The sequence below is a fragment of the Aquila chrysaetos genome, chromosome 6 (genome assembly GCF_900496995.4).
Source record: "Aquila chrysaetos chrysaetos chromosome 6, bAquChr1.4, whole genome shotgun sequence".
In the NCBI taxonomy this organism is placed as follows: Eukaryota; Metazoa; Chordata; class Aves; order Accipitriformes; family Accipitridae; genus Aquila; species Aquila chrysaetos.
In genome coordinates this window covers 7000120-7026910 of record NC_044009.1, presented here as the reverse complement: position 1 = coordinate 7026910, position 26791 = coordinate 7000120, and the positions used below count along the sequence as shown (strand labels likewise).

Here is a 26791-nt window from a genome sequence, read left to right as displayed (position 1 = left end):
ACCACAAGAGACAGGTAAGCTCTTCCCACTGCTGCTAGATTTCCTGGAGGAAACCACCGCTCCTTGAGCTGGACCACAATGGCACATCAACAGCACGAAGCTATTGCTCTACACTGCATCGTTGCTGAGCTAACAGGGCTTTCTCTTAGAGGATTGTTCTATGTTATTTCCAACCCAGACTCCTCTTAAATCTCTGACCTTAAGTCAGAGCTCAATAGCAGACAAGACAGGTAACCCTAAATCTTTATGTCTCCCTCCCTGGCCTTGAATGTACCATGTGCTCCTCAGCAGTGGTGACAGGCAGAAAATCAAGAAAAAAAATCCCAATGGGGAAAGGATGAGGGCTCCTGGCACAGGAAAATGTCCATGTCATTAGCTCGGGCTGCAGATGGGACAAGCAGGGACAGACAGATTAACGGATTTGCCTGAGCTAATGACATGGAGATCTTTCCACTGACTTCACTAGGCTTTGGACCAAATTCCTGTACAAAGAGCTGCACTCAAGAGCTATCAAGGAGCTTAATTCATTAGCATTTTTAAAGTACTTTTAGATCCTTGAATGAAAGGGCCTATCAAAGTGCAAAGTCATTTTATTAATGATAACAGTCTAAGAACTGCAAGTTGAATCCTTCAGTCTAAAGCCTTATGGCACAAATAGTTTTGTAACATGAAGATGCCACAAAGTCCTAAGAGATATTAAAACCTCCTTTCAAAGACTTCTACTAGACACTAGTTTTCTAAGATTCCCTTTAACTCCACAGATTCTGATGGTCATTTTTAAATTTGCATGCATTAGCGTGGACCCAAACCCACTTAGGGAAAGCAAGAGGATGTAAAGACTATCCTAGCCCCTGAAAGGCTCTCATCCGTGTCAACAGACTTGACGTGCTTGGTATGCCGTGTCAGGACACAGACCGCAGGGTCTAAGGGCAGGGGACCCATGTGGTCCTGAATTCCTCCCATCATCCTGGGAAGCAGAAAACGAAGCTATCGCAGGCTTTGTGCATGCAGTCCTCCAAAATTATACAAAGGAATGGCACACAGGCAGCGCAAGAGGACACAAGGCAAGAAGTCTGGCACGACCGCAGGTTGGCCTTGCGCGCTGTTACTTTTCTTCTTCAAAATAAAATCTGAAGCCTATAAAAACATTGGCAGCAGGCGCCGGAAGATGCACAGTGTACTCTTCTATCGGTTCGCCGGTGGAATAGACTTCATCCTGTTTCCCCTGGCCCCAGATCAAGCAAGACTCCTCGCAGGAATTTTCCATTATCCCACGGCAAACATACCAGGGCAATCCGGCCACTTAACCGACTTACACTCTGACCCCCCTCTTCAGCAGCGGCAAGATTGTGCATAAAGCACAAGCCATTTCTCCTACAACATGCTGATTCCAACGCCGCAGGCCAAGCGAAGAGGGGCTGGAAATCCCAGGCTGCGTTGCAGGACTGCAATGGGGTGATGGAGACATCATTGGTCTTCTCTGCTCCACTTCTGCCCTCCTGGCAGACCCTCCTGTCCCCCATTCCCAGTTGCTGAGCCCCTCATTTATTTCCACAGCCCCACAGACTTGAAACCAGGGGAAGTATGGAAACCCTTGGTATCACTCCTTTGTTTCTACTTTGGTAAATCCTTTTCTTGCACTGCTTTTACACCAGTCTGCAAACTCATTTCCAAAGCCCATGCAACCATCCCACCATCACTCTCAGCTGGATCTCCATGGGAAAGACACAGCAAGTACCAAATTCACCCCCCTCAGTAACTTGAGGGAGAGCACCCCAATGACTTCAACTCCCGTCCTCAGGCAGAGGGGCTCTGGAAACACATGCAAACCCTACAACACCTTTGCGGATACACCAGAGACCATTGATTAACACAGGTGCCCTTGAACCACCAAGGAGCAGGAACCCCACTTGCATCGCAGTGCGGTGCGAGGGGTTTGCCCGAGGCACGCTCACAGCACCGATAAACGCACAGAGCTTACCCCAGCTTTCCCTATGCCACATTTATTTGCTCAAGAAAAATGTTAGGCATCTTCTCATCCCTGCTCATTTCCGATGTGGTTTCTACTTTCCCTGGGGTCACAGGCAGCGACAGGCATCCCTGAGGCTTATTTGTGTTTGGAGCCATCTGCTAAACCAGGGAGGGTTGAAACAGTGTACAATAAAAGCGAGCCACTGAAGAGCACTGTGGTTTCCTTGGTAGGGGTGACCAAGTGACAAAATAAATTTGTTTTACTCCCTCCTCCCAGAGTTCTGGTCCTGAATAATGCGGTGGCTCAGCTCCAACTACATCATCTCTTCTAGCAGCATGGTTTGTATTATCTTGGAGAAGGCAGAAGGCTGCAACTCCAAAAACACATGCTTAATTACGCTGCAGCGTATCAACTGTTTCGCTTGGTCTAGCTTGCAGGGGACAGGGAATGCCGGGATGTCTCACCCCATGGATATCTGCACCTGAGTCATAACAGTCTACAGGTGCCCACTCCCTCCCCTTGGCCACAACACCCTTCATTAAGCAGTCTGCAAATGAACTAAAAAAGCCTTAATCCTGCAAACGGCTTCTGTATCATGAATCGAGAACAACTCCGCTGTCAGCACTGCAGGGGAGGAGAGGAGAAACCTTCCCCCAGCGCGGGGACGGGTGCACAAAGCCCACATTGTCCCGCGCTGCAATTAACTCCAGGGGAAAAAAAAAAAAGAAAAAAAAAAAAGGCCAAGGCTTTCTATTTGTGAAGGGGCAAAGCTTTTCTAGGACATACGCAGCAAATGGCAGGTTCATGCCCTGCAACATGCAAGATATTGCTTGCACACCCCAAAACCCCATTTGGGGTAAGGGCCCCCATGGCACCCGGTGCTGCACGTGCAGACAGAGACGCTGCCTGCCCAGGGAGCTGCAATTTCAATATACCAGCCCCAGCTTACGCTCGATGGCGTTTTTCTAACATAATGAGTTTTACAGGGGAAACGAGATCCGGAGCCTTTCAAACCCTCTTTGCAATTTGTAGGCACCTTCCTCCCGCTGTAAGGGATGAAGTTGTTGGGAACGCCGTGAAACAAGTGCCACGTCACCTCTTTGAAACAAAAATATCAAGGGACCACATTGCGTCTTCAAATACTAATCTGTACTTACCAACTAATCAGCACTGACAAAAATAACTCATCTAATTATCAGAACACTACCACTTAAATAATGAATTATATGCCTTATTAAAAAGTATAATAGATTAGAGGACGTGAAACAATTGCCATTAGTAAAACAAGAAACGCTAGGAAACAAAAAAAACCCTACAAGTGTGATCTGAATTGTATAAATTAATCTTCCAAAATAGCGATTGATCTCTCCCCACACATCAAATGGCAGGAACATTTGAAGCCTATTGTAATTCAGTGAATACAATTCACCTTAAAATTGCTGAAAACTTTTAAGACTTTGCTTCTGCTGCTCACAGCATTGCTCTCTCCCCGACCCCCGCAGCCCGTCTCCACTGCCCACACACCCCTTTGACACACAAATATTTCTGGAATACAAAAAATGTTGGTCCAGCCAGGAGCTCCTCGTACCACGCAAGGTGCAAACCCAGCCCTGGCCCGCGGGGGCTTTCTGTGGGAGGACAACTCCTGCCAAACCTGCCAAGGCGCTGCGTGAACCAGTGACTTTCTCCCAGCGTTACTGGGAGCAAGCACTTACTGGGAGCAAGCACGCTTCTGTGCATGTCACTGCTTCGTTAGAGGAGACAGGGTGGGGGACAGGGATGCTGCTGCAGATAACAGCCAGGGGAACGAGGGATGCCTTCAAGCACTCAACGCAGGAAGCGTTCTCACAGTTTTCTTTTAATATCACCCGGTCCCTCTGTGCTGCACATTAACCAGACTCAGCCCGTGCCCTATATAACGGCACGAGGAGGAGAGGAAGAGTGGGGGATGCGCAGCTTCAAACCTGCCTCTCGCTGCTCTCAGGCCAGCTCTCCATCCCCACGCTCTCCCACGCGTACCCCCATGGACAACACGACGTTTCCCCATTGCATGACTACTCGAGCCTGCACTCTTGGGTGAAACACACCCGGGTACCTGCATTTTACAGCAAAGCTTAGCCCTTTGCTTATCTGCTCAACCATCATTACCGGCACAACCTGTGTATCTTTGCAAGGATCCTGTAACCAGGGTTTTTAACCATGTCCTTTCTTCCCGTCCTGATGCAGAACAAGGAACAGTTTAGTCTACAACCAATGCTCAAAGGACACTCAGCAGAAGCAGAGCAAGCAAAGTGGAGTTTTTTTTGAGTCCCCCCCCCCCCCCCCCAGGAAGGGGTGACCCTAGTCCTGCTGGATGAGCTACAGCATCTCACGAGCATTTCAAGAATGCGGAGTAAGGGACCTCTTTGTGCCACCGCAGCAACGCCCAGTGCCGGTGCAAACCCGACAGGCTGCTCTGCCCACGTCCCTGCGAGCGCCCAACCTTACACCTCTGTGGGTGACTGCTCACACAGACCTTTCTTCTCTAATCCCAGATCGGACCTGGTCTTTTCCATCCATGGTCTGCGAGATCCTACAAGCCCTCAATCACCCCCTCTGAGCCTTCAAACATCAAGGGGTGGATAAATCCCCTAGACGCTGTGGGCTTGTTTTTCTTCCAGGAGTCCTTCTGTTACATCCTTTGCAATATTTACCTTCTGAGGGCTTTAATGCTTGCTGCAGTCCTGGCACTACTCAGATGCAGAATGGCAGCACACACTCCTAATTGTACCCCAGGGTATAGCACAAAAAGAAAATGCAGCACAAAAAGGAAAAAAAAAAAAACAACCAACTATAGAGAAAAAAGAAAACTATCGATTGCAAAACATTTTAAAAATAAATAAAAGAAATCTTTGAGATGGCATAATAGGACCTGAACAATGGTAATTGATCTTTAAAATAACATCCTTGTTCTGACCAAGAAGAAAGATAGTGAGCTAGAAAAATTCTTCTTCGTTTTAAAACAGTATTTTAATAACCTGAGCACTGTTCGTGTGGCCTGGGGGTTATGACAAGGACAAATTAATTCACTTAAGTGTCCAAAGTTAATTTTATTTAGCCCAGCCCCAAATAATTCATGTCATTCCTTGCAAATGGGTCCTCAAATTCCTCCCTCCAATAACCCACACCAAGGTAGATGAAAAGTAAGAGGGTTTTGGTTAAACTTCCCCTTGTAGTGCTCAGTACACTGAAACTGACAGGTGGGTTTGCTGCATTTTTCTCCTTTCAGGCAATCCACAGGTACCTTTATTAAAATAAAGCATCTTCGGTTTCTTTCATGAATACACCACCTCTAGCTTACTCCACCCTTTTAAAAAAAAAAAAAAAAAAAAAAAAAAAAAGGCTTTCCCCCCCAAAAAACTGTTAACATTTTGCCCAAAAATATTTTCGATCTGAGCTCACTCTTAAGGGAGAGTTTCAGCTGGAGACAATTAGGAAGGTGAGGAATACAAACCAAAAAGCAGAGGGGAGGAGGTTACGCACTGGCAGGGGCCAATAGCCCACTACACACGCATTTAGCTTGGAGCATGTGGCTATATACACCAAAGCCTATGGAACTGGCTGGGCACTTAGTATACCATGTAGGAATACTTGTATGTGTAGATCCTTCAAGAGAAACTAGTCAGCCTTGACTTCAGAGATTTTGCATTGTGCTAGAAAACTAACACTTTAAATCCAAACTAAAAAAGTACATCCACTTGCCTACTTGCAGCTCAGCTACTAAGTGTGTTAATGCATGGGAACAAGAGAAAACGACTGGAAATGAAGTTAAGTACAACCCAAGGTGAAGCCAAGTTGTTTGTTTTCATTACTAAAACCCACAGAAAAGAAATGCAAAACACAAAACAGCCCAAAGCCAACGGTGAAAATCACATTCAGTCGGAGGATTTTCCGAGGGTAAATGTTTGTTTTTATCCCAGTGCACTTAGGTCAGCTTGAATTTATGTTAATACCATCAACAGAGCAGCGCCAAAATACTCATGCTTGACAACCCGTAGGGGTTTGGTTTTTTTTTAATTTGTCCTCCTGAGCATGAATACCCAGCACTCCCCCTTTCCCATTGCACCAGTATATACCAGTATAGGCCTGCAACACCTACAGCAACACTGATTTTGGCCACAATCAGTGGAGACTGCAGACAGCCCAACAACCCTCACTTACTCTAAGCATCGTCTTCTCACCAAATCCCCATTCTTCACATTTTTGTCTGCTACTGTGAGCACAGTAGCATTTGCACGCCCGTTTGCCATCCCTTGCCTACACTTCTCTCCATGCTAAATCTCTGTCCTGCCTGGTGCTCGCAACACTAAGTTAATCATCGGTTGTGAATTTAATTAATGTGTTGTTTCTCCCTTCAACCAGATCATTAATAGAGTTGATAAATCAAACGTGCCATTGTACTCTGTAACACTGGATTTGTGATATTCCCCAGAGGACCGGGACATGTAAACCGAGGAATGAAATTCATTGAGACATAAATACAGCATCCTCATCTGTGACAGTCGGATATAATCATACTCCAGTAATGTGAGCATTATGTAAGGGAACGTTGTGCTCTGGCCTGCTCGACAGAAATGCCACAAGACCAATACAGAAAAACATAAAAACTGGCTGGCAATTCATTTCATACTTCGCTTCTCATTCTCCTTTCATTTGTGCTGCCAGATCAGTAACATTTACTTTTGCTTCATAAAAGCGCAGGTAGAAAACAATACTGATGGGGCAGTATTTTTATTTATTTTAAATGGTGGATGGAGACACAAAATGGGGAACGGTCTATTTGTCATACTTGAGACTCTTAGGGGTTTTTTGCCCTCTCTTACGACAATCGAGCTGATCCCTCGTGCACAGTGGGGCTTTCCCATCACACCTCCCTGCGTGCACAACCCCTGGCATTAATAAAACCACAGGAGTTTGTGATGAAAACTGAAAACCGAAGCAAAGCAACATCTATAGCTAGCATCAACTTTGGACCAACCTGTCCAAACCAGCCCCACAACAGCGAGCCTTAGACCCTCAGTCTCCACCGCAGATGTCCAGCACGGCAATACCTACAACCTGACCACCCATCCTGTAGTTCACCAGATCCCTCAGCTACTTGGTGAATAAGGTTTTGCACAGGCATTGGCCAGGAAGGAGCTATCAGAAAGCATCTTAAAAAAAATAAAAATCAAAACAAACCTTGTCCCTGTGCAATCATGTGGCTTGGCTTTTATTTCTGCTTTTCTTTCAGGTTTGTGCCGAGCAGCCTGGCTGAGAAGAACTTCCCATCTCTCAGAGCACCAGCAATGCGGAAAGCTCCTATGGTGAGCCTATTTAAATGCTAATGAAAGGGGCAAGGCGAAGCATGAAGAGAAGAGGCAGGGCCTTTTGGGTTCATTCACCTGACAGCACTCACACCTCCTTACCACCTTCACCTGAAGGATCAATCCAAAAACACAGTGGTCCTGGATGTGGGTCACGACCCCAGAAGATCTCAGTGGATGCTCCGGGACACCAAGACTTGACAGAAGAGATGCCAGCCCGAGTGGGTCATGGAGTCGCGTTGGGCAATGAGCAGCGCTGGGAACACCCTCGAGGAACCAACTCCGCTTGCAGGCACCTCCAGACGTAATTTGACGCAAGCACGACAGCCTTTACCAAACACAACCCTTAATTAAGCTGAAGCGGTGCCTCAGCAGTGATGCAGCCAGCGGGAGAGATCAACGCCATGGGTGGGATCATCTCGCCTCCTGCCTTGGCTCATGCTACGGTCGGTGGGGAGAGACCGGCATCTCCCAAGGACCATTCATCTCCTCCTGGGACATCCAAAATATCTGGAAGTCCCGGTCCCTCCTGTGCAACTGCGCAGAGAGCCCCAGCGACCAGCCCGGACAAGAGCCGTACCTGTTGGAGGGCTCAGCTCAGGCATGACGAGTCTCGGCATGGGAGCCCTGCCAAGGTTCAAGTGCTTCGCAATTAACTTTCACAACAAACCAAAGCCTCAAGAGCTTTTAATCTCCAAATAAGTAGGAGATGCGGGTCCACGCCAGGGCTTTTGCGCCCTCATTTATCGACAGGGTGCTGATAAGGACCTCGCTGCTTTTTGTCTGTTTGCGAGCACATCCGCACGAGAGGAGCTCCAGTTATCTGCCTTCATTTCCATAGCAGGCTAACAAAGAAAGGCATGGTGTAGCTGTGCAACAGGTTAAAACACGGGGAACATTTGCTTAGCAGTTCAACCTCATGCAAATAAGTTTAAAGGAAATGCTGAAGAGCAGCAAAGACAAAATTCCACCACAGGTACCATCCCCACAAAAATCTCCTGGTTGTGATGCTATTCTCCACCATAAAAATAAACTTAAAAAAATAAAAATATATAAAACAACCCCAGACATTCATGAGTTCATCAGAAAGTAGCTAATCTTCCCTGCTAGCCATCATTTATAATAGGTGAAATAACTAACAAAGCAAGTTCGTGCTTGCCTGAATAAACAGGCAGGAAGGAAACTGCCGTGTGCAGATCCCAGCCCGGCAGAATAACGCACCGGCAATGGCTCCCCATTAGGATTCTTTGTTGGCAACAGCACTAGTCACACAGACAGACACCGTACTTGTGTTTACGGAGTTCAGCGCCTGACCAGCACCTCATCGTGATAATACTTTTAATACCACCCAGAACAACTCGCCTGTGAATAACATGACTCTCCTGCACATCCCTTCTCTGTCGTTACGAAATGGAGATGCCTGCAGAGCACGCCAGCATGCACGCCGTCTGCTGCTTTACCCAGCAAAGTTTTGGCTAAAATTCAGAAAGAATTGGCTGTATATTGCCCAGGACAATATTCACCGAGCTTGAGCGTGAGCGCACTGATAAAATAGGGTGTTTTGCATAGCACTTGTATTGGGATCTATGGGATCTTTTCTGCTCTGGACAGGCTCCCGTAACTCCCCGATGTTAATGGGAGCCGTGCAGGCGTGCGGAGGCAGAAATGGACTTTTTGTCGCGGCATACATGTTGAAAAGGGCCCTGGCCCAGTGCTGCAGGGTGCCTGCAAAAGCCACAGCATGGGGGGGGATGAGTTACAGGCGGGCAGCTGACATCCTCCTTGATTTAGTTCAAGCCTCAGCCATAGCATCTGTGGTACCCTACGCCTCCTCTCCCCACCCTCGTACCCTAATAGACTGGAATAAAGGAAAACCTTTGTGCTTTTATCCTATATTCAAAGTTCTGTGCTGGTTTATTCTCCTAACCCTTTTTTACTCATTTTCAACAGAACAAACGATGAAAACTTTTTGGCGATGTTAATTACCAATTTAATACTGCTCTCCTAATGACATATACACAGATTTACGATGAGATCAGAGCAGCTCTGCTAATCAGGAATAAACCTAGTATACTATAGAGGGTTATACTCTTCTATTAGTCTTTCTTGTTGGTCTAATTAATGGTATTACCCTCTGAACTGTGTACACACACTTAAAGAAATTCAAGATACACTGAAAACACACTCCAGAGGAACCAGAGTATGTTTGATAATTTCCTACCGGTTATCTCCAGCACTACATCCATTCATGCCATCCACTTGTGGCCAGCAATACACAGCTCACCCTTCTTACTCAAGATACTTGGTTTGATAAGTGTCTTTGACCACTGAGATTAAAAAAAATCATGAACAAAATTATCTTCAGAGCATCACTCCAATTTTTCCGCTTCCCCTCTCCTCACCAGATTGTCACCAAGATATCAACACTCATTTGCTGATTCAAGCCCAGGAAAGATGCGAAACATTGCCGCAAAATAAGCTTGTACTTGCATCGGCAGTAACGACTAAAAATGAATTGGCAAATGAGAGCTACCTCGCAAAAACTGCAGTTAAGCAAAATATCCCCCAATCTGGAGTCTTTATGTACAGCTGCAACTAAAAGGAACCGGCATAAATCACTGCAAGTCATCAAGGCTCGGATAATTTTCCTTCTCCAACAGAATGCAAAAGCTCAGCTGCTCCCAGCTCTGAACACACTGGAGGATCCAACACCAGCATTTTTGAAGGTAGCTGGGTGACTTCAAGCAACCAGACCGAGATGACGCTGGGCACGAGTTCCTGCAGCAGGTATCTACCAACCCAACAGCCAAAGCCCCTTACGCACGTCCTGACCAAGGGACAGATCCCTGCAACCACAGGGGTGCCAAAATTCCTTGTTGGACCTTTCAGCCCCAGGGGCTCGGCTTACGTGGTGGCAAAGAACTAGATCAGGTCACTCAAGTTCTCACAGAGCTGCTAACCACCTCCTGGCATAAGGGTCACACCAAGGGGTGGAAATGACCCTCCAAAATTAAGGTAAATGATCCTTGGCAGCCCCACCAAATCCATGTGTCCAAGAACCAGGTATATCGGCACATTAATAAAGGCCCTGAACTAGGCTGCAGCCCTTCAAATCTATACCCAAATACTGCTCCCAAAGCCGTCCACAAAGGGTCTCTTGCCACCGAGGATTTACTTGATTTCTCCATGTGCAATATTCACATCCACTGGAAAACGTGACGGTGCAAAGCCAGGTTTGACTAAACTTCGTGATGAGGTCAAAGGTATGCATGCTGACATCATGGTATCGACAGGCTGTCACTGGCACACCAGCCAGCTCTGCTCATTTGATATTATCTGGATCATTTAATGCTGCCAACAAGCGGAGTTAATGCGCTATCTGCATATGGGTTTTTAATCCTGCAGGGTGGTCATTACCACGTTATTGTTGGACTAATTAACAGGCAGAGCTCTCATGGCTTTTTTATGCATGCTTCCCCCCCACAAAGTAAAACAAATATAAAATAATCACAACCATATATCCAGCTTTAGCATCGGGCTATTTCCAGGAGCTACAGACACTCTGGCACGCGGCAGTCCAACCCCGGCAGTGCAGGGAGCACTACAGTCCGCAAACCACAACGGCATCAAACAAACCTCAGCCCAAGATAATATGGCTCCATTTAAATGAAAAAGAAAAGAATCCTTAAGGAACCTATAAGGTATTCAAACCTATTTAGTAAAGTGCTTTCCATTAATCTTGCCATATGTGTAATGCTGAATCAAAGACCTTCTGCCACTGCAGAGCAAATGCGCCCATCAGAGGAATTATGCCCAAAATCAAACCGGTCCCTAACGAATGCACTCAGAAACCACAGTGATAAGCAGGGCGTAGATGTGTTAAACTCGATCATTTACCAAAATACCCTGGAAATGATGCATGTTCAAGGAGAAACAGCACATAAAAAGGTTCTCCGCAAAGGTGGCAAAAATGCAAAGTGCTTTTCGAAGCTTTTGCTCTGCCTGAAAGCCACAATAAATTGTACTCACTGTGCTGCACTGGGAGCAACCTCAGCCGCTGCCAGCGACCTGGCCAGGGGCCGCACGCCTTGCCCTGGGGACAACGGCTGCTGCAGACCTTTACACCACCGCAGCAAACCTTTAGCAGCTCCCAAGCAACTTCTGGAAGCTCAAGTCCCAGAGCCGGACCAAAGCCACACAATGACACGGGCATGAGAACACAGGCAAGGAGGGCAAGGTGGCAGCTCACAACCCCTGCTCCAGCATGCCCCGTTAACCCCTTTCTCTCCCTCTGAAGACTGCTCATTCAGCAGCTCCTAAACTGGGGCAGGCAGCGCTGGGCACCAAGCAGGGGACATCCCCAGGAGGAGATGCTGGGGACCGGCCAGCGGAGAGCCACTCGGCTCCCCTCCGCTCCCAGGAGCTCCAACAACTGACCAAAAGCATCCGTGTACAAAAGCAGCAGGACTCCAGGGCCTCGCAGGAATCTATCCTGAAGCCAGCGCAACTGTCCGGGTACCTTGTAATTAATAAATCCTGCAGCATTTTTGCAGATATTACAACACGCTACTCCAAAATATACCTTCGTGGCACTAAATACAGCTTTTTTGCTAAATAGGTGGCCTTTCGATGGTTTCTCATACCCATGCCGCTAGGATCTTTTTCCTTTGATGGCTTTTCCCCCAGGGGCTGCACAGCTTCAGCCCCACCAACTCTCCCTGCTTTTCACAGAAATTTAGGAACTCCATTAATCAGCCCTCTCACCCCAAACTGTCAGTTTTGGACCTCTCTCAATCGCAAAGGGAGATCATGCAGGAAACAAAGCTCATTTGAACAAAACCCTGCGCAGCTTTAAAACGAGCTCTGTTCCCAAGGACGACAACAACAATCTTTGCAGATTCAATTATGTGATGCAAATGTGGTGGGGAGCACGCCGCATCTCCACCTGGAGTGGTCCCCCCTCTCCTGCCTGAACCATCGCTTTGGCAGCAAAGAAATAATGACAAATTTGGGCAAAGCCATTAAACAACTCCAGATACATTACGGGGGATGTAAAAGTTCAAGGAATTAACATTAAGAATCTGCAGGTGGATAAAATGACATGTTTTGCCTGAGCAGATAATGCAATAACTGACAAACATAAAAGCAAATAATTGGGTGCATTTAAGGCTAGAAAAAACAATGCCAAACACACAGAGGGAGAGAATATTTTGCCATCACAGGATGAGGAATCTATTTTCTGAACGTGCTGCTGTCACACGAAATCACAAAACGATGTTGTTCTGCTCCAAGGAAGCACCTGATGCCCAACAAGTAACTCCAAGCTGGGCTCTGCTCTTCCTTGCACCCTCAGCGAGGATTCACTCCAGAGAAGCACTGCAGATGTACACGGCTCTGAGCTGAAAACCAAGCCCCCAAGGTCTTCTCCAGCAGCACCCTTGTGTCCAGACCCCAGGCAGCAGGGTGTGACAGCCGTGCCAAAAAATGCTGTGCCCTCCTGGCTTTCACAGAGGGCAGCTGCGATTCAAAATTCAAAATGCAGCTGCATTTGGAGATTTTCCGACTGAAAATCTCAGTATAGTCCACTAAAACCTTTACAGCAGTCCTTTAGGTTTCTTCCAAGATGTTCTTTTTCCGCTCCTGCAACTTAAGAGAGCATCTAGACCGTCTAAATCTAGACATCAAAGGTAAGTTCCTCAAATCTATTCCTCAAATCAATTCACTTTGCTTTCCACCCCTAAGACAGCACATCTCCCTGGAAAACAGGCAAACACTTCCCATGCTTGTGAGCCTACAGCAAATTCTGACCCACAACGGTATCTTACAGCAATCAGAAATATCCTGGAAAAAAAAAAAAAAATACCGCTTTATGATGGGAGGGCAGAGACTGCTCAAACCAGCACAAGTACCAAAAGCAGAATCTTACAAAGACCTTTTAACTCATCCCCGAAGGGCATGCAACACTCTTGTGCATACCTACACAAGAACACAACACCAAACTAAGCCTTTTAGGATATTCTGCTGTTGGAAGGGAGCAAGGGAAGCTGTTACTTCGGGCAATTAGCCTGCTGCACGACCATCACGCAGACTCAGTGCTGAGCTTCCCATTCAGCCCATTGGCAAAGGCCGACAGTGACCCCACGCTATTTTTCCCAGTTAATTTCCAGAGGAGGATGATGGACAGTTTGCTTCAAAACAACGGGCTGGAGCAGAAGTGTGTGGGTATGCTGCCAGCCTTCATCTATCATCATCTCTGTGCTTAAATGCCATGCATGCCTGTGTGCACTCACTATTGGAAAACCCTTCAGTTGTAAGGTGGCCAAGGGATTTGGCTGGCAAGTTAATGTACTGGCTGGTGCAGGTTGTCACTATCAGAAAGACAGGTCCACTTCTGCAAATCCCATGGTTTTATAAGAACGAAAAGGCAAATGAACCAGATACTCAAGACTTAGAGAGGCTCTTGGTTACAAATCCCAAACATTGTCTAGGTCCTCAATCTGCTGGGGCAGAGGCACAAGCTCCGCCTCCCCTCCTCTGCAAAAAACTACCTCTCCACAGCAATGTCAGCTCTCTGGGTTTGACTGCTGTTGCAAAAAGGAGTCAGAGAAAAACCTGAAGATAAGCATCAGCACGGCATTGTGCTCGCTCGCACTCTTGACATCCCACATATCATATGTATTCATACCAAATACTAGTTTCCCCCCATCAATGCATGCTATTTTCTGCAGAAAGGCGATTTAACTCCTCAGCGAGGGAGGATGCACGCTCTCAGGAGAGAGGTGGTGATGGAGAGGACTGGGATTCTCCCCCAGACGCCACCCAGCAAAGCAGGACAATAAAGCAGAGATTGCACGGGAGAGGAGCACATCCCCTGGGATGGCAGCAGCAAAGGCAGTGACACGCCAGCTCCCCGTCAGATAACCCCAACAGTTCAGCTCCCAGATGCAGCCCGTAAAACCTGTGAAATTTTAATTTAGAGGGAGAAGTGGCATGAAAAGATGTGAGGCAGAATGACTCTGTAAGGACCGAGAAGGGTGAGAAATGGATTTACAGATGCCTTCAGAATAGATGGTCCTTCCAGAAAAAAAGTTTGCAGAAGCAGCAAGAGACACGGGTGATTCTCCAAGACCAGGATGCAGCCCAGCCCTGGACCACGCTGCAGCAGAGCATCACTCAGTCCCTTCTCCTTCTTCAACGATAAGGCTGATCCTCTCCCAAACACTGGGTCTCCTGGGTGCCTGCAGGAGATCCACGATGACTTCATGACGGCACCACACTCCCCTTCATCTTTCTGTGGGCATCTTTGCTCCTTAGCCGTGGTGTCGCATGTACTTAAAATCTGCGGCTGACCACACATCTGAAAAGCAAAACTCATGGTAAACACGGCCCTGCCCGCCGTGGTGCTCGCACCATGCAGGTGTCAGAAATCCTAATGACGGAAGCCCATTTCTCATCAGGTGCTCTATGCAAAAACAGCTCTCTGCTGCAGCTTGTCTTCTGCACTCAAAAGCAGAGGTCTTTGCAATTTAGCAATTTTTGGACACAGACACTTCACTTCATCAGGCACGGCCAAAAACCAGAAACGTGCCCCAAAAGCCACCCACACCAAGTCTAGCTGGGAGCAGCCAGCCTGCATCACACACGGCCAGCTCCGTCCCCATCCCGGCGGCTCCTTACAGGGATCTGGGGAAGGAAAGGACTAACAAGATTAGAGAAATAAGCAATTTATCAGATTACTGAAGCCATGCAGCCAAAGCCGGGCTGAGGGGCACTGGGGTATCGGGATGTTCCTGGGAGCCGCCGCCTCCAGCCAGTGTCACACTGAATCATAATCAATACCTCTGCAAAGTTATTCTTGCCTGGCGACGCATTGTCCCTCTATAAAGCCTCTGTTATCTTAGGTCCCCCTGGTTCACAGCCTGTCACCATCGCTCAACCTCAGCCTCTCGCCCAGGGGAGGCACCCCCAAACCCTTACCCTTGCACCCCCAATTAACCCCCTTGGCCAAGGGTGCATGAGCAAAACCTCGGGAAGGGCTTTTCCTCCCTTTTGCAACTCCTGCAAACAAACTGACTACAAAAAGGACTTCAGCCAATGCTTTCAAAAGCAGTTATTCAATGTCTGTATTCTGGTGAGACAGCTCAGGCCTGCTGCTTCTTTTTCCTTAAAAGAAGCTAAACCCATTCCACCTCCTGCTAACACAGTACACAACTCCAAACATCAAAACATGCATTTCTCTAGGTTGAGGTCTCAAGACCTGTTGCTTCCACAAAATCCATCTCAATACCTGAAAGCATCAGCCATAAAGACTCAGGCAAAATTATACAGCAAGGGAAAGCAGGAATAGATGGCAAAGCAGTGAGGAGCAACTCCCTGAGCCTTCAGCATACCATAGGCGAGGACATATCCTGAAACACAAGGCCTCTAGTTGTCCGATTCCCCAGGGTTTCGCACGCAGAGGTAACCACAGCCTGGCCCCGCACGCCGCGCTACCAGCACACCGGTTCTGCAAGCTGCTGCGTCAGTACCACGAGCTCTTATCTCACGCTTCACTGTCAACAAGAAATTATGAGAATTGAATTTTAATAAGCTGGAGACTGAAGCTTTGCTACGTATCGTGCTAACGCTGAAGTTTAGTGCCTAATTTATAGCAATGTACTTTGGCCCTGTTTGATGCAAGGAGGGGAGGAGGGACCACTTGAGGGAAGACACTTGCCCCCAAAGGCTGGGCAATGAGCATCCCCGGCTGCAAAGCCTCTTCTGGCAGCTCAGAGAGTTTCACACTAAGGATGCAGATTTTTCTGCATCACCTGGCCCCAGTCCCAGAGAACACCAAGTTTACTAATGTATCTGTAGTAACGGAGAATAAGTAATGGGAGGAAAGGCTGTCCTTTTGGAGGATGCCCAGCCCCACCAGTGATTATCTGAGAGTGCCTGAATCCAACAGGCAAAATTGCCCTTAATCTTCCCCAAGTTTAAGACCGGGACCTGTTTATATCTCCCTCTCCCCATCTGCAAGTCTAACACCAAACATCTTCATGGTTATGCTACAAATCAGCGAGTCAGAAACTCTGGATTAAGTCCTCCTTCAACTTCAGAGTTTACTTGAGCTTACTCATCCTCAGGAGCTTCACTGAAAGTCCCTCAGACAGGCCCTAAAAGAAGGATAACCTAAATATTATGCTAACCATGGCAGATGAGGCTTTTGAACAGGAAAACTCCAGAAAGGATATTTCAAATTAATATCTTCAAAGACTAAGATGTAACGGGGACCTGAAGTGCTATCTGCAGCCAGTTCCTTGCGTCTAAACCAACCATGTGAATATTGCTACGCACAATTTTATGTCCCAGCGCGTGCAATTGTTCCAGAGCATGAAACTAGTTGCTCCCTTACCCCATAAACTATGCAGGATAGAGGTAAATAAAGTGGGAAATTATTAGAAAGAGTAATAGTAGAGCAAGACCTTGATCTTGCGATAAGCATGGTGCAAAAATGCTCCCGATGCACAACTGGACTGACGTATCCAAATTCCTCAGGTTCCTTTACACTATCAGCTCTCAAGCTCTGGGAGAACAAATAGCAGAGAAGATATCTGAAAAGATGAAAATGGTACATTTTCAACAGCTCGAGATGATTACTTGCAAAATAGCAACAGCACAGAGGTAACTGATTGCCTCCTGGGCAAAAGTCAAAGTCTTTGCATTGTAGCTATGAAAGTGTACAGAGATCAAAGAGAAAAAGAGAAAACTCTATTTTAGGCTGTCATGAGCATAAAGGTCCTCCTGGCCCTTTGGCATCACCAACTACCAAGACATGACTGAAATCTTTCTTATGCTGCATATGCTCGAGATCACCGCACAAGCAAGGAGGAGAAATCCTTTATTCCAGGAGCAGGGTGCAGCTCCTGCTCCCTTCCCAGCTGAATTTTGGCAGCGTCCCTGCAACCACCACCATCCCCACCATCGCACCCCAGCTCCACGCAACACTGGATACAGTGACCACCCTGTGCCACCAATGCTCTGAAATAGGAAGCGAGATAAGCCAAATGCTGAGGGAGGCATTATTAATAACACTTAGCTATTGATTGCGCATCACATCTTCAAGCACTTTACCAGTGTTAATTAATTAAGGTGTTTTCCATTTAATGCTGGGAAGAGACTAAAGCAAAAACATGAGGCTAAACGGACCAACCACCTGATTCAGCACGGCAAGCCCTTGCACCCAAACTTTGGATTTCCCCACAGATACTGCTTTTACTCAAATTACCGAAAATACAGATGTAGATTCAGCAAAGACCCTAAGCCAAAAGCGCAGAGGTGTACCCAGAAATGAACGGGTGCCACAGCTGACCCCTACGCTGCAACAGCGCTTGCTGCGATGCTCTGCCTGCCTACCCGCATCCCCTCCGTTGGCACCAGCATCCTGCCCCGGACCACAGGGCACAGGCACGCCTTTTGCTTGCAATTAATTCAACCAATATTAATTCAAACCAGAATTCAAACATGAGGGTGCTGACACACGGCTCCAGTGATGTTACTGAGAGCTGCCTGTAATTGCTGTGCTAAGCGCCGGGGACATGCAGTATTGATTTCCACCCTCATCTGCATCCAGGTTTACACAGAGGCTGCAGCCAAAATACTTCTTCCAGCAAACTCACCGTTTAAAAAAGACTGTCAGGACTGAGAGGTTCGAGTGATTAACACTCGTGCTAAGGACTGTAACAACACAGAAGTTTCATTCCTACCTACCTACGCACACCCACCATCCAGTGCCGCTCTCCCTCTCTGCTGACTTCTTCCAGTTTTGTTTTAAATTACGTAAAACAGGCCCTTGAAGCATACCTCACCGCCGCAAAAATAGCGCATTATAGCGGAAAGAAGTCTCAGTGTGCACAAAAGGGGCAGAGTTATTACCTCAAGCTGTCTCAAGCTGCACCATAATTATACAAATAACACATTTCACAAACTCGGTATTAATTACTGACTGAGCCTAGCACGGAGGCACACATTTACCTCCTTTCGCGTGACTTGGGACTGACCTGGAGCACCTGCCTGCAGCGATGAGATCACCGAGCTCCTTCCCATGACGAGCAAAGGGACCTGCCGCTTCTGCCACGTGCTTCTCCACCAGGACCAAAGCAGATCCCCGCCGCAAACCCATCAGCCACCCGAGCACCACCAGCATATCCCACATTTGCGCTTGCAGGTAAGTGTCTGCCCACCCAATTCACCAGCCTCCTGCTGCCTTTAACGTATTTGCCTAAATCAAACAGCTTGGCAACCCTCCTACTTCCGAGACACACGACAGCAGAGCTATTCAGAGATACTTGTTTTCACCCCATCCTTCTGAAAGTTGTCTCAAAATCCTTGAGAAAAAGCATAAGGCTCCCTACAGATACCTTGGGCCTCCTGCCTATACAGAGTGATGTAGGAGAGCATTTAAGGAAGTATATAAACAATAGTACCAAACTTAGGGAGGAAACCCAAAACAGAGAGCAAATCCAATCAGCAGGTTTTGCAGAGACCAAGCACTCTCCCCCTTCTCCTCAATAAGCACCACGAACACAATGCACTTCAGATGCAATTTTACACTTAACTGATTGGCTTCTGTTACAACACCAGTGGTACACGGCTGGATATATCACATTTTAAATAATAGCCTCTTAAACTTGTAGGGAAGGAAAAAAAATGCATCTACAGCTACAAGGCCTCGGAGTCACGCCTCGTTAGGGAAGCGTCCTCTTTCCTAGCTCTTAGAAACCAGCACGCTGAGCCAAATCTGCCAGCTTAAGGAGTGGGAAGATGGAGTGACCCCTCCAGCAACTTCAGCAGCCGCCGAAGTGCTCTCAAAACCAGCTGAAGATGGGACCGCTCCTCGCCACCGGTCACAGGGACCCCACAACTCCAAAACACACGTAATTACAGTTATTAAGCAGAAATACGTTGCACTTTGGGGAACAGAGCACATTTCTTCAGCACCATTACAGCATACCAGACTGTTTTCCAACACGCCAACAGTAAAGGAACCCAAAGAGGGGTTCTTCCATCACTCAGATTAGAAAACCTCTGAGGAAAACAAAAAAGAAGCCCTGACCCTTGGACACACACGCCTCCCTTGCCGGGTACGCTGCGTGAACAAAGGCACCGCCCGTGTGCAAAAACACACGCGTCTCTCTCCAAGAGTTTCCTTGAGAGAAACCGAAACAAAACACGGAGCACACTCACAGAAATAGGTGTGTGCATGAGCAGCCAAAGGATTTTACCTGCTTCTCTAGCTGGAAGGCTGCATTTCCACGCTCATGCTGATGCCCTCTACAGCGTGTCACCAGCTGCATTCCTGATCCCCTCACTCTGGCGGGGGAGGACGAAGGCATCCTCCTTCTGCCCTTTCAGCAGATTTTTTTTATAAAAGAAAGCGCCTCCGTAGCCTGGATGCGATATATGGCAGGGTCTGGTTCAGATTATACCAACAGGCACTTACGCATGTATCAGTTCTGAAAATACCTGACGGCACAACGGAACTTTACTCCCCGCATACCCGCAGCTACCGGGAAGCTCTGCTGGGTCCAGCTCCTGCCACACAGCAAATCCACCTGATGATGGATTAACTTTGTTTAACAGGTAGAATTTGCACACCACACCCCTGCTACCGAAACACCAAAACACAACAAGGTGGGTGGAAGAAATCCACAAATTAAATCCCTCTAAATCAATCTGCGTTAACGCCACAGACAACAAAACACCGGCGGTGCAATAGCAGCCTGCCAGGAGCAGCGATGCCCACCAAGACCTACACTACCTTTAAAAAGCTACAGCTTAACCAAAACGCAACTGTTAAATAATACCTAACCACCCTACCAAGAGCTACTCACAGAATATAAGAAACAAGTAAATAACAGCTACTGACATTTTTATCACGCGGGTGTAAATTCAGTTATCGGGAAAGAGGAGCACTTCCACTATTTTTGCTCTGACACCAAGGCTCCTCCAGGGTGAACTGTCACACAAGCCTGCAAGTACTTGGTAAATATATATATATATATATTTGTATTTAAATGTTTCTAAGTGATGGCAGCCCTACTTTGATTAGCAGAAAACAGTGGATTTCAGCCAGGCGAGAGCCGGACTCCGTCAAGAGCGCTGCAGCAACAATTCAGACCCCGTTTGTTAACCTTCATGCAAAGCCAAGAGCGCAAATCACTCCCCACTCCCCCCGCGCCCCGTTTTTCCACCCTCGGCCTCCCCTGCTCCAGCTCCGCGGCCTGCTGACAACTTTTGGGGGGTTCAGGGGCGGAGGGAGGGGGGATGTACGCGTGGCACTGGGGGGGGGGGGGGGTGTCACTGCAAAGCCAGACTTAGGAACTAAGGCGGCATTGCCTCGGGGACCGGTCGTTTCGGGGGGTGGGCTCCCCGCAGCCACGCCACGGTACCGAGAGCTCTCTCTCCTGCAGCCGAGGCGGGCGGCTCGCCTCCCCCCGCACCGCCGGGGTCTGCCCTCCGCCCCGGGACGGGACGAGCTCCGGGGCCCCGGGCCAGCCCGGCAACCCGGGGGGAGCGGCGGAGCCGGAGAGCCCGGCTCTCGGTTGTAACATGGCTGCTTTCCTCACGAATTACGAAACCGGTGACGGGAGCCGGGGTGCAGGGGGGAGCCGGGGTGCAGGGGGGAGCCGGGGTGCAGGGGGGAGCCGAGTTCGGCAACGTGCTGGGGGAGTGGGGGGGGAGGAAGGAAGGGTGTGTGGGGGGGGTCCCTCCTTGGGCTGGCGGTGTTGAGGCGAAAGAGGTGGAAGAAGTAGCAGGGAATTAGGAGGCAGCTGGAAATGAAAGGGGGAAACCCGCCACCGGCGGGTGGAGCCGGGTCCCGACGGGACGCACGGACCCCCCCGGCGGCTTCGCTCCAGCCCCCCACCCCCCGCGCCGGAGAATGCAACTAAACAAACGATAAAAAATAATAACGAATGAAGGCGGTTTCCAGGCGGCACCCGCGGAGAGGCACCCCCCACACACACACACCCCCAACCCCCCCAAATCACCTCCACCCCCGCCGGGGAGGCGTGGGGGGGGGGGGGGGGGGGATAGTCGCGGGCGGCGGCACCCACCTTGCGCGCTGTGGGGGCCGTGCTCCATGGCCGGGTCGCTGCCCAGCTCGGCCAGTCGGCGGCCGGTGGCGGCCAGCTCGGCGCGCAGCGCCGTCACCTCCTGGCCCGCCGCCTGCAGCGCCCCGTCGATGCGCAGCGCCAGCTGCTTGTTGTCGTCCATCATGTGCAGGATTTTGGCCTGGGGGGAGGGAGGAAGAGGAGGAGAGAGGTGAGAGAGCGGGAGCGGCATGCGCCGCCGCGGGGGGGGGGGGGGGGGGGAGAAGGGGGCGGGAAGGGGGCTGTGCCGGTGGAGGAGGGGGGGGGGGGCGGGGGAAGGGGCTGCCTGAGGGGGAGCCGCGCGAGTGGGAGTGGGCTGTGTGAGGGGAGCGGGGCTGTGGCAGGGGGGCTCTGCCAGCGGCGGGGGGGGGGGGGGGGGTGTTGCGCGAAGGGGAGCGGGGCTGTGCGAGGGGGAACAGGTTTGGGGATGGGGGGGTTGCCCCCTACCTGTTGCCCCCCCCCGGCAGCCCGGGCAGGGCCGCGACGGAGGCGATCGCGGCTCGGCCGAGGGCATCCGCGGCGCTGCGCGGCGTTACGCGGCGCTGAGCGTCTGCTGCGGAGGCGGGTCCCGCCTGCGTGGGGCGGGCAAGTAACGGGGGGGGGGGGGGGGCAGCCCTGCGGCGGCCGCGGTAGCGCTGCATTTATAGCGAGACACACACACACACACACACACACACCCCCCACCCGGGAAGTTTAGGGGTGCTGCGCGGGTGCGGTGAGTGCTGCAGTGGGCTGAACGTCCCGCTTAATGAAGTGCCTTTCTGCTAATTGGGCTCAGGTTCACCCCGGTGGGTGGCCGTAGCCAAAAGCTGCGTGCAGCAGGTGGAGGTAAAACGGGCTCCAAAAAATTCCCCCTGGAAGGATTTGGGGGGGGGGGGGGGGGGGAGAAGAGCAAGCAGTACGCTGTCACCGCTGTAGCAGCGGTTAATGCGAGAGTCCTTACGCCGGCGGTTCATGTGGCACGAACCCGGGGTGAAAAATCGAGAATTATTTGGTATCATCGCTGGCGACTGCTAGAGGGAGCGCTGATGTTTCCCTGTGCCTTATCAATGCCTCGGAGGGATCCGCAGGCATGTTTGCCAGGGCCTGGGCTGCAGCGAGCCTGCGGAGCTGCGATCCTCGCCAAGGCAGCCGCGCTCATCCTCACCCCCATGAAATGATGCTGCTCTGGAAACCCCGGCCTGCATCTCCCCGAACCATCCCCGCTTCCGAAAGCTGCGGGCAGCTGCGTTGCCTGTTTTCATCTGAGCCGCGTGCGCCTCGAAAAGTTGACGGATGGGTTTAGGAGCCCCCCACGGCAGCGGGGTGGGAGCCTGCGGGGCCCTGCGGAAACGTGGAGTGGGTGCGGGAAGTGGGGTGGGGAGACAGGGCCGGCAAGGAAGGGCTCTCGCTGAGGGAAAAGCCGGAGAAAATCACAATCCCTAAGGAAAGAGGGGGAAACGGTCCTGCTACGATTTGCTAAACTCTCCGATATTTGCCTAAACTCAGGCTCTTGGCTGAACAACCTGAGAATTGGGGGCATTTCCTTGAACTTCAGGATGCTCCTTCTGCATCACCGCTGGCGTTGCAGAGACCTTAGGCAAAATGCAGTGAAAACGATAGAAAAGGGCTTCCCTTCTCTGAGAGCTGCAAAGATGACTCTGGGAAAGGCTTGACATGAGATGAAGCAGAAGCACGGCACTGTCCCACGCAGTGACGGTCCCCAGGGAGCGCTGGGATGCAGCTCTGCAGAAGCAGAGGGGTTTGGCATGCGGTGTCCCCAGGCAGCTTTTAGGAACAGAAATTGGGTAAATCTGTCATGTCAATCTGCTGAAAAACAACACTAAAATCGGCCTGGGTCCCCCAAAACCTCAGACCTGGTCTGGATCGGGCGTACAGCCAGCTCTCCAAGAGTGGAAAGGACCGAGTCTTTGTCAAGTGGCATCTAGACCTTGTAATCTGTAACAGGATTTTGTAAAACAAAGAAAATCTAGTATTCAGATAAATGGTGCAGTGGCTTTTTCAAGGGAAAGTTATTTTTGACTGAGAGTTTCCAGCAGTGTCTGCAACCCAACCACTAGCGCTCGGCCGGGGCACTCGGAATACCGGTGGCAAGGTCTGCTTTCCTTAATGAATTCCCAAAGGGCGGACAAACAACCCGCAAGGAGAATAAATGCAATTTTTGAAATTCTTTCTTCATCATCTATGCAGCCATCCCTGAATGAGATAAAGTTCTTTAAGTATATGTAGAAACTGAATTCTAATCAAGATAAATACCCGGTTTCATGCCTAATTTGCATGAGTATTTGCTGCAAACTGTGCTTGCAAATGAGAGAATTATGTACGTAACCAGATAACCTGCATGTGCAATCGCAGTACCATGTATGCAAAACTTAGTCATTGCGCTTGAATAAAATGTAAACTTCAGCAGAAAGGAACTCAGCTTTAAAGTACCAGCACATTATTTTTATCATAAAAAATCAGGTTAAAACTGATTTGAGCCTTCCGAGAACACATTCAGCTGCTGAAGCAAAGTCCAAATTATGCTTCTTACTCAATCTAACCTTAATAATAGACTAGTTGAGTTGCTATACTGGCAGCGCTGGAATCTTTTTAATTTACCGATGCAAGAGAATTTCTACATTAGCGTGTGTGCTATTTAAAAAATACGTTTCTTAAAGTTGCCTGTGGACTCATCCGTAAATTAATAACCTCGCTTTAAAAAATCTTCCTTATTACTCTAAGTCCTTTTGAGATTCCCCTGAAGATATCTTGAAAGATTTTCTCCCCTTCCCCATACCTCCTCCTGTCCTTACTAGGGAACAGCTGGGTCCATTTAAAATGTATTTCCATCTCTCAAAGCAGGATTTGATTTCTCCGAGTATCCGCCTGGAAAGAGCGCGCAATGTCGCAGCAATCCCGAGATATCGGCTGGCAGAGCTCGAGGCCGGCAGAAAACGAGCGGTGCCAGTACGAGCACGGGGCAGCAAAGGGACTTCCAACGTGAGAGCGGCCGGGGTTTGCTGGCCGCCTGCAATTAAAGCGGTGGGATGTACCCCGCGGCGTTGCTGCCCCGGGTTTGCAGCGATGCTGATTCTCCATCCCACGCCCTGTCGCGTGTGCGCACCCCTACGCGTTCCCAACCCCAAATCTGCCTTTGCCGTCACCCCGGTTCTGAGATACGGGTAACCCACAAAGCCGCGGAAAGGTCCCGATCGTTGCTCCGGCAGCAAAACTGCCTTCAGGAAGGAAGGACTAAAAATCTCACCAGGGTGTGCGATATTTTCAAAGTGCGATACCTGAGGATTGTTTTGGACTGTGCTGATTCCCATTCGGAAGGCCAAGCCTTTGCGGAAATCCTCAAAATTGGGATGAAATGAAGCATTAGGAAATGAATTAGGCCTCGTTCCCTTTCTCATGTTAGTTTTGAATTAACAAAAAATTAAATTAAAAGCTAATTAAATAGCCAAAATTAGAAACATATTATTTCCCAAAATTGCTTTGCTTTTTTTTCTCTTAATGCCAGCTTTTACCAGGAGCTTGATGGCTCTGCAGCAAGTGCCTGTCCCTAAGGGATGAGAGTCCCTGGCAGCGCAGATGAGGCACAGAGAGGTCAGGAATATTCCTAAGGACACACGGGAAACCTGAGTCTACGCTAACAAGTCTTGAGTCGCGATTCAGCCTTAGCTACATTCAGCATCTTTTCAGGCGGTGCAAGGGTAGCCTTGAAAACCTGAAAAAAACCCTCAGTTTTGGGCAACGTGTTCTGGTAGTAGCATCACATCCAGGCAGGCTATTTCTCAAGAATATACAGATGGCATAAACGTGGATGGAGGAAGATTTGAGACTATTACCCATCGTCTTTGTTCTTGTTTAAACCTAAGGAGTGCAGTAAAGGGAATATGAGAAGGTTTAGGGGACGAAAAAGGGCTGAGTAGCACGTGGGTACCATTCAGGCCTTCCAAACACTTCAATTTGCTATTCAGATTACCACTTTTTGTAGTTTAATATGTACAATATGCAAAGGAACCAGTTTAACTAAATGGGAAAAGCCTTTTGTGTTAAGGTTGAAAGTAATCTAATACAGCCCTTTGACTTGATTCAATTAAATCCTTTCTTTTCCAATTAAATAATCAACCAGAATTTAATAAAAATGAATTTCAGTGTGTCACCCTGCAGAATGATGACCTCTGAGATGGTGAAGACTTATGTAAATTCTGCTGATCGCTTTTTATCTGCTTGTGTCTCACTTCCACAAGAAAAATTACCTTCTGTCGGTATATTTACATTATTTTCTCATCTGCTCCATGTATCTCTGCTTACAGTAACAATTCCCTGCTGAAAGGGCTGTGAGTATCACCAGCTTCTTTCAGCACATCCTCTAAAACTGACCTTCTGTGATTGGAAAAAAGATCGCCAAAGACAGGATTTTTGATCTGCGCCTCTATTTTGTTAGGCCCTGGCACGCCGCAGTGCAAACAGCGGCAATTTGGCCCTTTCCAAATGTCACCAGAGGCATCTGTGTGGCCATTCACCAGCAAAGAAAAGCTCACCAAGAAAATCCGGTCCGAGAGACGAGCAAACTTTAGCAGCAATCACCAGAAAAAGCACAGCATGCCCCGAGTTCAATAGTCTCTTGTAGCACATCTCCGCTAAGTCATTTCCATCCAAGTTACAATAGTTGCTAATGTCTACAATTTTTTTTTTTTCCCTCTACAAAGGTCACATTTCTATTTGTGTATTTACAACTGCATTTGACCCCCCTTCTCGCTCTTAAAATACTCAGCACCAACTCTTTCCTTCCTCGGTTGGAGTATGTAGCAGCATCTTAAAGCAAACCTTGCTGATGTGTTACTGCTGCGCTGTAGCTGTAATGCTAGTGCTTTAGTTATTAAAACAGGATTAAACAGACCTAAGGATGGACAGATTAAAAAATCTGGGTGAATATTCTGTTTTTCCCCATGATGCTGCAGTGACACATTTCCCCACCTCCATTTCTGTGCGGGTGAAAGGGTCCCGGTGACCTTCCTGCGCTGCGCATCCCTTGGGACCGCGAAAACAAACCCATTAATGTTTATAAAGTGTCTCGTACTGGGGGAATTACATCACCGCGGCGAGATACAAGCTTAATGGATCAAAACAAACCCCAGATCCAACCCCCCCCAGCTTAGACACATCTTGGTTACCCAGCGTGAACCTCAAGGAATCCCACTGAGAAGGGATGATTGAGAGAAAAATGTGATCCCAGAGATTTTTCTCCAGTAAACCCATTTTACGTTAATAGGAAGCAGATTTCTCGACCCCTTGCAAACAAATGACTTCCACAGCATATTTCACAGCTGAGCGCATCTATGGCACCAGCC

At 48.9% G+C, this 26791-nt stretch overlaps 1 protein-coding gene across 4 annotated transcripts in view; it reads right to left on the bottom strand.

The window, feature by feature from the left end:
• Positions 1–26791, bottom strand: part of LOC115342529 (kazrin) — a 312869-nt gene that overhangs the window by 71611 nt on the left and 214467 nt on the right. For 2 of the 4 annotated variants that reach the window (XM_041124135.1, XM_030017743.2), the window contains one exon: positions 21414–21591. The exons of 1 other annotated variant lie outside the window; for it this stretch is intronic. In XM_041124135.1, the coding sequence (XP_040980069.1) occupies positions 21414–21591 (178 nt within the window). Of the gene's footprint in view, positions 1–21413; positions 21592–21896; positions 21998–26791 lie in introns of those variants that run through there. One more of the 4 variants, XM_030017744.1, reaches the window with a different exon arrangement.